Below are 14143 nucleotides of genomic sequence, written 5' to 3'. Positions count from 1 at the left end.
TTACTGCAAAATAGAAACAGGCACATTTGTAAATGGGTTTAGCATGTACAGGAGGATGCATCATCAAATATATTTAAATATATTTTGATAAATTAAATGGAAACATTTGATAATCTAGTTGTTAAATCACAAAATGTAAAATCCTCTTGTTCCGTTACTGGGGTAAGATGACCCACCTACCTGGAGCAAGAAGTCCACTGTCATCTGATGATGTTGCAAACTACATAAAGCACATCTGACATCACATGTCATTAATGTGAAATACTCCATCAAATATTGTGCAAATGTAGGCATTGTGACAATATTATTATAATAGGGCAGGCAGACAAAAAAAATCACAGTAAAATAGATGCATGTGAATTATGCAATATAATTATAAAAATTATATATAGGCCTATGTTTTATTTGGGCTTGTTAGGAATAGACTATGAATTTATATTGAATTATTCCATTCAGTTGGCCTGAAATTCACATGGAAAATCTGAATTAATAAGACCATAACTATTCTATAAATGTGTTGAGAAAAGATTTGACATCTGATCAAGATGTGTATGTGGGAAAACAGAATATAATAAAACATATAAAACTTTTTTTTTCTTCCCAGATTGATGAAACTGAATATATCACATTTGTTTATGCTTTTAGAGTATGAACATTAACTTGTATTCTTGTCTGATGTGTTATTAAAGAAGAACTGAGATGATACTGGTTTACTCTTATGTACCTCAATTTATGCTACAGTAGCCATACATTTATGTTTATGGCTACTGTAGCAGCCATAAACTCCAGAAGAGAGTTTAAATTAATTTTTGTTATATGAAAGGATCACATTTTTTACACATTTTTTGTTGCAGTGTAATTACAATGACCATGCACGTACAGTGTAGTTGTGTTGTTTATTACACTTTTGTTCTTGCATAAATGAATTATACATATGGTATGGTAACCATAGTTTGCATTAAAAATGTTTGCTACAGATATTGTTACTACACTGCATTTTGGAAATGTGGTGTTATCCAGCACTGTGAATGAAAGAAAAATTTAAAAATGTAGAGACGATCTGTATTTCGAGCTAATTTTGTAACATTTGCTTCAAGTTTCTCATTTAATACTTTGTAGCACATGGCCTTTTTAAAGAAATATACAACTTCTTTATTGTGATAGAACTGTAATGCCATTGTTGGCATGTCCATTCCAAAATTAAATATAAATTGTTGATGTTGGATAGATATACCCAACCTCCAAACCATGTGGATTCAGTCTAATCTATCTGGTGTAATAGCTAATCATATAATAACGTTAATATTGTGCACACAAATACAAAACGCCATAATGGTAACTAACACACATGACACTAAAATAATTCAATAAACATTAATTTAACAACATAAGATGTGACATAAAACCTTAATGTACATAACTGATAAGAAAGAACAAGAACAAACAAATTATTTCAATGAAGTGTTACACAGGGAATTCTGGGAATTTCAATTTACATTTTTTTTCCACTGTAAATTATAAGATGACTACTTTTTCATTTAAAAAACTGTAAATGTGACATGATATTACCTTTTAAATGTTCTGTTAGATTTATTACAGTTTTTCACCATATATAATAGAACATTAATCAATTAACAGGTTTTTACTTGAGCACTTTTATTTTACTGTTAAAATTAAAAACTGTTTTTTGTTTTTTTTTTGTGAATATTTTGTTCTATTGACAGCCACAGAGTTTTTGCCAGTAAGAAATAAAAAACGATTTGCATACAATTCTGTACATAATAAAAAATACATAATAGTAACAGTAATAATTTATTATCATTATTATTATTATTATTATTGTGTCATATGACTGACAGTCGTGCTATTATATCATGTTTCCTTTCTTGTGTACAAATAGCACTGTAACAAGAGGAAGAAATCATTTGATAAGTGTTCTTGAGGATATGTCTCACCCTTTTATCCTGCCTAGTCATTTGAGCGGGTGCTGGTGGAGAACAAACTCCACGGGCTCTCTCCAGCCCTCACTGAAGCCATCCAGAGCATCTCTCGCTGGGAGCTGGTCCAGGCTGCTCTGCCTCATGTTCTTCACTGCACTGCCATCCTTCTCTCGAACCGCAACAAGCTGGGTAGGAACCCTTATTAAACTGCAAATGCTAGATTGTAATTTGTGCACCGTGTGTTTGGGTAAATAGATTTAGTGGTTAATTTTATTGCTTAGCATGTCCACAATCTCTTCACCAGGACACCAGGATAAACTTGGGGTAGCTGAAACGAAACTCCTTCACACTCTACATTGGATGCTTCTGGAGGCGGCCCAGGAGTGCCACCAGGAGCCTGGCTTGGGACAGGGCTGGTCTGGGGGTAGCAGTGGTAGCAGTAGTGCCTACCTTCAGCCCATGGGGAACCAGGGTCTCACAGACCGCAATGGCAGCACAACTGAAGAGAATGAATATGCCCGTGCCAAACTCTACCATAAGAACATGGCCACTGTGGAGCTCTTTGTGTTTCTCTTTGCCCCCCTCATTAACCGGATCAAGGTTGGAACTTTTACTGTTGGTATTATTATTATTTTTCTCTGCAGCGCTCAACAATACAGATGTCCTGCTGCCCCAAGGCCAGTGTGAGAGAGCTCATGGAAGTTGCTGCATTACCACTGAAAATTTTACATCATTGTATTCATTTTAATGCCTTAGTTCTCCACGATCTATTCTACATTGTTGTTGTAAATTCTTCTGATTTTTCACTAGATAATCTTATCTAGCTGACAAACATAGATGAGGTTATAGCAGAAGCGTGTTAATGAATTTATGGAGTTTCATTACAGCTGTATAATATCCAGCTTGTTGTACATTTTATTTTTACATAAATTAAAATAAAACATTCTAATTATTATTGTTTTATTATAATAATTATATTATTATTTTATTATAATTATTTAATCATTTAAACATTTTAGTGATGAAAATGAAACCTAACAATTACTGAAAAATATAAATATTTCTAGCAAATATAAAAATAAAAATAAATACTTTTTTGTGGTGGGGCCGATGAAAATTTGAGTAAAATCTTGAAATTCTTATTGTTGAGCCCTACTTTATCAGTTCAAAATTGTTATGGCTGTGCATGTGCTTTTTTATTTTGCAATCAATAATTGATTAATTTGCTTAAACTGCAAAAATAAATAAATATATTTTTTAAAATTATTGATGATTTTGCATTTGGCAGGAGTCTGACCTCACCTTTCGACTAGCTGGTGGACTTGTTATTTGGCAGCCAATGTGGGAGCACCGTCATCCTGATGTTCCTGCTTTTTCTGCCCTTGTCAAACCCATGCGTAACATTATTACAGGTCAGATTTCTGTAAATTCACCTATTTTTTACGGTTCTTCTATTGCCTCTGTTCTGAACAACAATATTATTTTTGGTCTGTTTTACCAGCGTTAAACTCAATATACAATTCCATCTTTGCTCATTGTTCTTTATGTGTGTAAATCGTTCATGTTTTTCACATCTGCTGTCTCTGTTATATTCTACACAGCAAAGAGGAATTCTCTAGTGAATAACCAGTGTAGTCCTCATGATACCAGCAACCCATGCCCTGCAGTGAGTATTCAGACTGTGATTTGCAGCTGCACAGCCCCTTGTGGCTCATTTAGTCCTGGCGTATATAAATTAATTTCCTCTCGTAGTGCATTAACATCATTGTTCAGCTGGGGTCATGTGATTTCCTCTTCTATCTCGGCTTTCAGGTGGTTTGTGAATCAGTCAGGCCAGACTCCTCCTCCCCCTCAGCGACAGGTCAGAGCTGTCGCCGTGGCAACTCTGTAGAGAAGGGAGGGTCCTCACAGCAGGCCTTTGAGAAAGGATTTTCACAACCAAAGAAGTGAGTGTTTGCACATACAGGTGGTGCGTCTAGCAGGACTGTATCATTCTGTATTGAAATTGAGGGGGGGGGATAAATAAACATTTTAAGTATTTACAAAAAATATCATAGTAAGACTTGGTTGTTTCACTCTGACATAAATTGTACAATTTTATAATAAGGTTCCATATGTTTATTTATTAGTTAATGCAGTAGCTATCATAAAATAATAATGAAAAATACTTTTACAGCAATAATTTTTTTTAGTTAATATTAATTTCTATATATGCAAATACATTTTTAACATATATTTCTATAAATGAACATTAGTAGTGAACATGAATTAATAAATGCTGTAAAAATTGTTGTTCATTGTTAGTTCATTATTACAACAATATTATAACATATTAACTAATGTTAACAAATTGAACCTTATTGTAAAGTGTTGGCAAAAATGTATCTATTACAGTCTTTTAAAGCTAGAATGACTTTAAAGATGTTTTTCTTTAAACTCATCCAGTGTTGGCTAGAGAAATAGTGTCCAGTTCCCGTCAGACTCCCATCTGTCACAGTGTTAGTCTGTGCATGTGTTCGCAGTGCAGTTGCCAAGCAACGATTCTGAGCAAACTCAGTCTGAACATCCATTCTTTCTGACCATCATTTTTTGTAACAAATATCTCTCTCTCTTTCTTTCACTGAAAGTTTCTCAGTCCCTGTTGGCATCTCTGTATCACAGCGAGCAAGATATGCCACCTATTTTGATGTTGCAGTGCTGCGTTGCTTGATGCAGCCTCACTGGACAGAAGAAGGTGTGCACTGGGCCCTCATATACTACCTGCAACGACTGCGTCAGATACTGCAGGAGAAGCCTGAACGGCCCCCTGAGCCCCTGATACCCCCCTTACCGCGACCCCGCAGTAGTTCCATGGTGGCTGCCACCCCTTCTTTGGTTAATACTCACAAAACACAGGTAGCAATCCTATGTCAGTTAAATGATGTGAGACACTGTGTTTTTACATAGCAGATTCAGATGGTAATGGGCAGTGGCATATCTGTATTAGGTTCTGGTAGGGCCAGGTTATGAAATATATTCCATGATCATAAATTAATTTAAAATTATGATACAGTTTTACCATAAAATAAACTCTTTGTACATTACATACACATGACAACAGCAATATACTGTGTATTAAGCCATGTAACTGTCATCAAGGATGCATAGATATTAAAAGTCCAGTAGATATTTATATAAATAAGCAGATTATTATTTTATGTTATTGTTGTATATCGTTATATGACCGATATTTAAATTCCAAACAATCTGGATAATTTGACTAAAAAATATAAAAATCAATTTCAGTGCTACAGTAACAGTAAGAAATTATTCTAAAACTTCCTAACACTGCATTTTGGATTGTATTTTTAAAGATTAAGTGTAACATGTAATTATTAATTAATTAAATTATTATTAATTAATTAAAGGTAATCTTAATGTAAAAATAAAGGGAAATTTACATGCACAATTTAATATCTAACGTCAGACGATATGTGTCCAATATAAACCCATACTGATAAAAAATAATAAATAAATGAAAAAATGAAAAACTACAGATATGGTACTTATTGTCACGCTATGGTGGCTGTAATAAAGCAGACAACGATGGAGATAAGTAACAAACAGTCTTTATAAATCCACAAAGAACACTCAGGAAATGATAGGAGAAATGCACTGATGAGAACGAACAAAGAAACTGAAGAAACAGGGCTTATATAACAGGAACGTAATCAAGTTAAAACAGAACAGGTGTGGGAACTTATGGGTAACTATGGAAACGAAAAAGGATGAGGAACACACTCAAACAGGAACAGAAACACAGTGAAAATTAAATCAAAACAGAAAATAACCCTGACACGAATGGTATTGAGTTATTCAGTTACAATATTTGGTGATGAATTGTGTTGTTTGAGATAATAAAGCCAGTCGATGTGAATGGTTTAAATGCATTTTTGCTTGATACAAAATTACAAGATATTTTGTATGTGCCCCCATGTTGGACTTGGCATTTGACTGATTTCGCCTCTCCAGAAATAATGATCCAAAGATGGCACTACTAATGAGTAATAGAGATGACTGAGCAATCTCGCAGTTATGTTCATTTTGGACAAGATAAAGTTCATTATACAAGATCAGAGTGCCGTCAATGGTTACTTTTTTAATTAGTAGGCTTGAAACTTTAGGTTTAGATTAAATGACTGTATGGCCATAACACAGGATTAAGGATCAGGATGTGCCATTGCTACTTTAAAAGATGTGTAATGAACTGAAATAGTATTATTCAACATTTTAACCATCATAAGTCATAGTTTTTTTTTAACAATGCTGATACCGATTTTTTTCTTTCCCATTTTTCTAAGGATATGACTCAAAAATGTAACGAGGAAAGCAGGTCTTTGAGCTCTGAGACCTTCTCCAAAGTGTCATTTACCAACCTCAGGAGACAAGCAGTCCCCGACCTCTCAACTGAGATGGGCATGAACATATTCAAAAAGGTATGCTGATTATTTTTTATGCATAGTTTCCGACAGTAAACCAATATGATATATTTTAGTTTTTGCAAAACCTTGATATCACATGCAAGGTTACCTTTTCTTAATTTGCTTGAAACTTGCACGGATTAATTGTTCACATCAAGACTAGCAATGTGCGCTAGTAAAGTAAATAAAGGCAATTTTGATTTCATGCGGACTTTAACTTTAACCACTATGCACTTGTTTTATTCTACCCCTGTTTATTTATTTTTTATTTCAGTTTAAGAACCGTAGAGAAGATCGAGAGAGAAAAGGCTCTATCCCATTCCACTATACTGGGAAGAAACGCCAGCGTCGAATGGGCGTACCTTTCCTGATGCATGAGGATCACCTGGATGTCTCACCCACACGCAGCACCTTCTCATTCGGAAGCTTCTCTGGACTGGGAGATGACCGGCGCACTCTGGACCGCGGGGGTTGGCCTTCCACTATCATGGGTATATAGGGCCCTATGAAATTTTTCCCATATTCTGTGTTTTTTATTTAAATTTTTTTGTTTTGTTTTAATGCTATAATTGTGAATCATCAAAAAACTTTGATAAAACTTTGCAATTTAATAATGTTAATAATGTATTCAAAATTTTAACAAGTAATAGGGCCCTTTTCACAAATTCTATTTTATTTTTCCCAAATTTTGTTTGAATTTTTCTGGATTCTGTGCTTTATGGTTTAATCCATCAGCCCTGCCCATACAAATTATGTATTCACAAATAGCTTGCGCTTGTATGAGATTAGTTTCAGATTATTGTCATATTGTGGCTGTGTTTTGTTGTGTTGAAGGGAAGTTGACACGCCGTGGAAGCTCAGATACGGCTGGAGATGTGGACAGTCTTGGAGCTAAACATTTTCACTCCCACCACAACTTGCCTGAACACTCCAACAGTCACAGTGACAATACCATCAAAGAGGGTGGTAAGCAAATTAGTAGCACTATTACACTTTTAATTCTAAATCTATTACATTTAATGTTTCATGAAATTAATAAAGATTAATAAAATACAATGGGTTTTCAAAATAAGGGTCACAATGGGGTGCTAGTGGGTTCACTGAACATTTTAGAAAAATAATGTAATTAAATATTTTCCAGATAATGTTTTGATGGTGATTTTGACTCATTGACTTCTTTCTTTCACAGTTCGTTCCCAGATCTCCACCATCACCATGGCTACATTTAACACAACCGTGGCTTCCTTTAATGTAGGCTACACAGATTTCTTCACAGAGCACATAAAGAAACTGTGTAACCCCATTCCCATTCCTGAGATGCCATGTGAGCCGCTGGCCTGCTCCAACCTTCCCCGAAGTCTGACAGACTCCTGCATCAACTACACATCGCTAGAGGACCGAGACACCATTGAGGGAACTAACAACTTCATTCTGAAGAATGGCATGCTGGACCTCATGGTAAGGGGTGCAGCAGCCTTGAGCAGAGGGGCATTAGAGCGACAGATTTGCTTATACGCTATCAGTCAAAAGTTTGGATAATTACGATTTTTTTTAAACAAAGGCTCTTATGCTCAACAAAGCTGCATTTATTTGATCAAACATACAGTAAAAACAGTGATATTGTGAAATATTATTACAATTTGAAAATTACTGTATTCTGTTTTAATATATTTTAAAATGTAATTTATTTCTGAATTTTCAGCAGCCATTATTCTGTTTCACATGATTCTTCAAAAATCATGATGTACAAATATTAATAATGTTCTTATTATCAATGTTTTTTCTGCTGAATATTTTTGTGGAAACCATGTTTTTTTCAGGCTTATTTGATAAATAGAAAGTTCAATTAACAGCATTTTTTGAAACAGGAATCTTTTGTAACATGATAAATGTATTTATTGTCACTTGACCAATTTAAGGCATCCTTCTTAAATAAAAGTTTACCAGTCAAAAGTTTGGATTAATTAAGATTTTTTTAATGTTTTTGAAATAAGTCGGTTATGCTCACCAAGACTGCATTTTATAAAAAAAAAATACAGCAAAAACAGTAATAAACATTACAATTTAAAATAACCGTTTTCTTAAAAAAATATTATTTTATTCCCGTGATGGCTAAGAATTACTGCTTTTGCTTTATTTTTGATCAAATAAATGCAGCCTTGGTGAGCATAAGAGACTTCTTTCAAATCATAAAAAAAAAATCGTAATTACAATATTTCAAACCTTTGACCGGTAGTGTCAAATTCTGTGTTCAGATAAGCCATTAACTTCTGAGGAAAATGTGAAAATTATTTTAGATTTAGTGTACCCCATTAAGCTTGAAAAGATCTGAGCATATGGTTCGTATTATGAGGAGTGTTGCCTTTCCTGTTTAACGCTGTGTTGTTTTTCAAGGCTATTCTGCAGGCCCTGTATGCCGTACTCACCCATGACATCGGTTCTCGGATTTGCGACGTGGCTCTCAACATCATTGAATGCCTCCTGCAGCTGGGCGTGGTGCCCAGTGTGAATAAGAAAGCCTCCAAACCTGAGGATAAAGACGCGGAGCATCCGAAGGAGGGAGCCAGTCAGAGTGTGGGTGGAGCTCAGGGGGAGGCTGCTGGAGGCACAGGAGCAGCACCTAATGGAGGTGGTGGAGGAGATGGAGGAGGAGGTGGTGGAGAGAGTCATGGAGGAAGCAGAGATGATATAAAGAATAGCAAGGACAACAAGGTAAGCCAGTTATTATATCTGTTGTAAATTAATATGTGAAAGTAATTATCACATGCAAGATTTCATGCATTTTTTAAATCATCAACAGGATGGAGACACTTCACTCAGCACTCACAGGTTGGCTCTCACCATGCTTATTAAGATCGTAAAGTCACTCGGCTGCGCATACGGCTGTGGGGAAGGTCATCGCGGGCTCTCTGGAGACCGCCTTCGGATGCAGGTCAATATATTCATACAATTCAAATATAATTTTACTGTGCATATTAACCTTTATTTTTTAAGAGGTTTAATCACTGATCTCTGTCAGACAGCATTATGTTGATTTGCTGTCAGACTATTAGTCATAGATTGTCAGATGATATGGATTTCATAATATATGTACTGTAGTATATGTCCCTAGTGAAAAAAAAATGCTAAAATGAATTTGAAATACATTTATTTTGTGCTAAGTATACTACAAATACATTTACATATTTATGTGCTTAATAAATATACCCTGCAATTGTACTTTTGGTATACTTAACTGGTATACATAAAGTCTGCTAAATTGGAACAATTAATTTTGTGCTTAATGCAATTTAATTGTGTGGAAGTAGTGCTGAGGTCCAACTAAAGATATACTTGAGTATATTTGATTGTGCTAAAGTGGAACTATTGCAACTCAGGTACACTTTAAATATCTTGCATTTAAAGACTGATATTATACAGAGATTTTGCAAACCTTATTAATAGTGAAATGAAAACACATTTTAGGCATTAAGAAATGCGCACTGTGCAATAAAGAAATAATTTTATATCAGAAAGTCTTAAGTGATATGTCAATAAATACGTTAATGGATTTGAAGTAGTATGAAATAAATATATTTTAAATAAATCATGGCATAGGCTTTTTATAATATAGGGGTACATTTGCATGTAGCAATTATTTGTCTCCAGCAAAGGTGAATGACCAGATGCTCTCCTATTTTTTAGGCGCAGAACTGTTTGACTACTCTGTACAAGCTGGATAAAGTGCAGTTCCGTCAGACTATGAAAGAATACGTTAATAAGGATTCGCTCAACAACATTGTGGATTTCCTGCACGCCCTACTTGGCTTCTGCATGGAGCCAATCACTGACAGTAAGAGGGCAGAGCTGCACTTATTAAGTGCATGTCTTTAACATGCCCAGGCATATTTTTATCCCTTTTCTGAAATCTCCAAAGATACAGCATGAGCCCCATTTTCATGCATCAGTAATAGAGATGGATTTGTCTTTTCCTAAAAGAGAGATAAACTTGATTTGTTACAATTTGATTATTGAACTGTGTATTGAACTTTTATTTAAAAGCCTGAATACAGTAAAAATATTCCTTTTACATTGAAATTTAAAACAATAGAACATTACCAGTCAAAAGTTTGGATTAATTAAGATTTTTTTATGTTTTTGAAATAAGTCGGTTATGCTCACCAAGACTGCATTTTATAAAAAAAAAAAATACAGCAAAAACCGTAATAAACATTACAATTTAAAATAACAGTTTTCTTTAAAAAAAATTTCATTTATTCCCGTGATGGCTAAACTGAATTTATAATTTATTCCTGTGATGTTAAAACTGAATTTCAACATATTAGAATGATTTCCGAAGTATCACGTGACACTGATTACCAGAGAAATGGCTGCTAAAAATTCAGCTTTGCCATCACAGAAATAAGTTACATCTGAAAACAGAAATCAGTCAGTTTAAATTGTAATAATATCTCACAATATTACGGTTTTCACTGTATTTTTGATCAAATAAATGCAGCCTGGTGAGCAAAAGAGACTTTCAAAAACATTTAAAAAATCTTAATTATTCAAAACTTTTGACTGATAGTGTATCACAAACACATTTTTATTGTAGGGTTCTGTAAAATTAATTCAATTTAAGCGAATTTGAAGTAATTATTAAACAGCTTGCTGAAATACTTGATTACGATTGGTCAATAATAACTGCTACGATGTATATTTGACTGTTGTCCATGGCAAGATACCGTTGCTACTTTCATGTCTCTTGTATAACTCCGTCATCTGTTTTCATACCAACTTAGAATAGCTCATTGGTGCCGTCTTGTGACTCAAAACTGGAAGACTTGAGTATTATTTTATTAATATGGTGAGGATTAACCTTTGATAGATGACTAGAAGCAAGAAAATGAAACCATTGCTTGGAAGAACAACTAACCGGTAAGAGACAAAAAGAGCTGGATGAGAGAAAACTTAAAATAGATTAAGACATGTTACTGTCACGGGCAGGGTGTTCCAAAGACCAGGCAGGAAGACGAAGATGACTAAATAAAGGATATTTAATGATTTGAAAGCAGGAGAGCCAGACAGGGTAGACATCAACACACAGGGTAACATTCACAATAACCGACAAACTAGAATACAAGAGACAGGAACCTGGTGACGTTAGCGACCATCAGGAACAGTCTGGTATGGTCCTCGAGAGTCCTGCCCTCCTGCTCCAGCAGGAGGAGGAGGAATTCGGGGCGCGTGAAGGGATCCATGGGGTAAAAACAACGGAAAGAAAAACACTGAGGAAAAAAACGGAAAACAAACAGAGGGGAGAACACGGAAGTTAAACTGTTTTTGGGTCGGTTATTCTGTCACGGGCAGGGTGTTCCAGAGACCAGGCAGGAAGACGAAGATGACTAAATAAAGGATATTTAATGATTTGAAAACAGGAGCGCCAGACAGGGTAGACATCAACACACAGGGTAACATTCACAATAACCGACAAAGTAGAATACAAGAGACAGGAACTAATATAGGGCAGATAACGAGGGGCAGACAGGTGAGCACAATGAGGTGATTAACTGATAACGAGAACAGGAACAACCAAATAAGGACACAGAGGGAGAAACCACAATCCACAGTCCACAGGGGTGTGACAGTTACATTGTAGCTAATTATGTTAAATAACTAGTCCATAGAAGAAGTAACTTAAATTTAGCATTAATAATAAAATATAAATTAATTTTATTTTGTTGACTGTTTTTCTGTTCTAAGCAATAATGAGCTGTTCTCTTTATGGTCTAATCTATAAGTAAGATAATAAAATCAGATCAGTATTTCTTATCTATGTGTTTATTTATTTGGTAAATGAGCAGGATAATGTACTGTACAGTTAGCCAGTCATTATGGGAAACCAAACCCCTCACGATTTAAACAGGTGGTACCTGATCCCCTGTCTGGCTCAATATTTTACAAAAATGACCAGTTGACTGTACATTGTGTAATCAAGTCTAATTTCTTGTAGAAATGAATGGAGTGAGTAGCTTTTCCTATGAACACTGTGGCTTTTAAATCATATTTTCACATTGCCATTTATCAGAACATCTGGATATTTCTGTGTCATACCACATGTCTCAGATGCACAACAGAAATAATGCTTTATAACACAGCCATGAACAATCAGAACATATCATAGCACTTAATATGGCTGGCAGAATAATTTAGTGTCACAAATCAGGGCTTTTTCATTCCTAGATTATATGATTAGCTATTACACCAGATAGATTAGACTGAATCCACATGGTTTGGAGGTTGGGTATATCTATCCAACATCAACAATTTATATTTAATTTTGGAATGGACATGCCAGCAATAGCATTACAGTTCAATCACAATAAAGAAGTTGTATATTCCATTAAAAAGGCCATGTGCTAAAAAGTATTAAATGAGAAACTTGAAGCAAATGTTACAAAATTAGCTGGAAATACAGATCGTCTCTACATTTTTTAATGTCATTCGTTTCTCGCTCCTTGGCCTCTTCTGTCCTCTGCCTTCATGTCTGCCAGTAATTCTTTCTTTCTTTCTTTCTTTCTTTCTTTCTTTCTGTCTCTGTCAGCAAAACTCCACTGTTTGTACCCCAATCCCTCATCACTCATCCTTTCAGCAGACTTGCCAAACATCATATTGACAGTGTCAATTCTTATTGTTTGTATTTTCAATTTTATGGACTCAAAACAGCAAGATAAGCTGAATTTCGATTGATTTCTGGCAAGTTAGTGAACATGAGTGAGTGTTATGAAAATGATATCCCTATGTTTTTTGGGTTGTCTTCTTTTTGCATCTGTGGGTGCTGCGTCTGTGCGTGGATGTGTTTTGGAATGAGTTGGTGTTTCCTGACTTACGAGTACATGTCTGTGCTGGCCTGACACCAATGTTGCCCACCATCTTTTCTCTTGCAGAATACGGCAGTGCAGGTGAGAGGTCCAGGAGGGCGAATAAAAGAAACATCGGTAGATACACAATATCTAAATTTACTGCCAAAACTAGGCATTACACCCATTCCTGCACCCCTCACAATGTCCAGGGTGATGTTCTCGCCTATAGTAGAGCTAAACAGTGCTTAGGCCTTACCTAATAAACAATCTAAAAACCGGCTTTATAGATCCAGCTAAACAAAACTCAACATTGCTTTGAAATCAGAGCATGACCTGATTGTTAGGTCTATAACTATCTCTCAGGCCACAGTCACTTGCATGTATGCAAACCTTTAAAACCCGCAATCACTTTTTAGGTTTTCCTATCATATGTGCTATTGATTTTCCTCCTTTTCATCTTGTAAACATCAATGCTTCCTGCTTCTCCTCATTGTTTGGCACTTATGGCTGAGCCTCAGTGATTTTGCCCAGACGTGGCATCCAGGCCACAGTTTTTCCTCTGAGATGACCTGTTTGTGTTTGCAGACAAGGCTGGCTTTGGGAACAACTTCACCACTGGAGGAGATAAATCTCTGGCCCAGAGCATGGAGACTGTAGTGGTGGGCTGCATGTTCAAGTCTCTCATCACAAGATGTGCCTCCACTACACATGAGCTTCACAGTTCTGAGAACCTGGTGAGAGTGCTACGGTTAATTCATGCCAAAAGTTTGGGCTTGAGTTTACATTTGGTGACAGTAATACTAACCAGGCACAATACAACAAAACAAGTAAAAAGGCATCTCTTTGAAGCCAGCTGTTTAAGCATCACGGAAATATGAAAAGCTGTTTCCAAATCTGAGTA

At 35.5% G+C, this 14143-nt stretch overlaps 1 protein-coding gene across 5 annotated transcripts in view; it reads left to right on the top strand.

Moving 5' to 3' along the window:
- Positions 1–2267: 2267 nt before the first annotated feature.
- LOC107733373 (protein unc-80 homolog) overlaps positions 2268–14143 on the top strand; it is a 60775-nt gene continuing 48899 nt past the window's right edge. For 4 of the 5 annotated variants that reach the window (XM_016544986.1, XM_016544985.1, XM_016544982.1 and 1 more), the window contains exons 1-14: positions 2268–2540; positions 3229–3352; positions 3542–3606; positions 3753–3886; positions 4568–4835; positions 6281–6415; positions 6675–6891; positions 7235–7366; positions 7590–7858; positions 8795–9112; positions 9201–9332; positions 10085–10232; positions 13327–13377; positions 13828–13976. In XM_016544986.1, the coding sequence (XP_016400472.1) occupies positions 2301–2540; positions 3229–3352; positions 3542–3606; positions 3753–3886; positions 4568–4835; positions 6281–6415; positions 6675–6891; positions 7235–7366; positions 7590–7858; positions 8795–9112; positions 9201–9332; positions 10085–10232; positions 13327–13377; positions 13828–13976 (2382 nt within the window). In that variant the 5' untranslated portion in view covers positions 2268–2300. The remainder of the gene's footprint in view (positions 2541–3228; positions 3353–3541; positions 3607–3752; positions 3887–4567; positions 4836–6280; positions 6416–6674; positions 6892–7234; positions 7367–7589; positions 7859–8794; positions 9113–9200; positions 9333–10084; positions 10233–13326; positions 13378–13827; positions 13977–14143) is intronic. The other variant, XM_016544983.1, reaches the window with a different exon arrangement.

This window comes from Sinocyclocheilus rhinocerous, unplaced genomic scaffold (genome assembly GCF_001515625.1).
Source record: "Sinocyclocheilus rhinocerous isolate Xijiao unplaced genomic scaffold, SAMN03320098_v1.1 scaffold3688, whole genome shotgun sequence".
In the NCBI taxonomy this organism is placed as follows: domain Eukaryota; kingdom Metazoa; phylum Chordata; class Actinopteri; order Cypriniformes; family Cyprinidae; genus Sinocyclocheilus; species Sinocyclocheilus rhinocerous.
The sequence above is the reverse complement of the archived record's forward strand: the minus strand, read 5'-3'. Positions and strand labels throughout refer to the sequence as shown.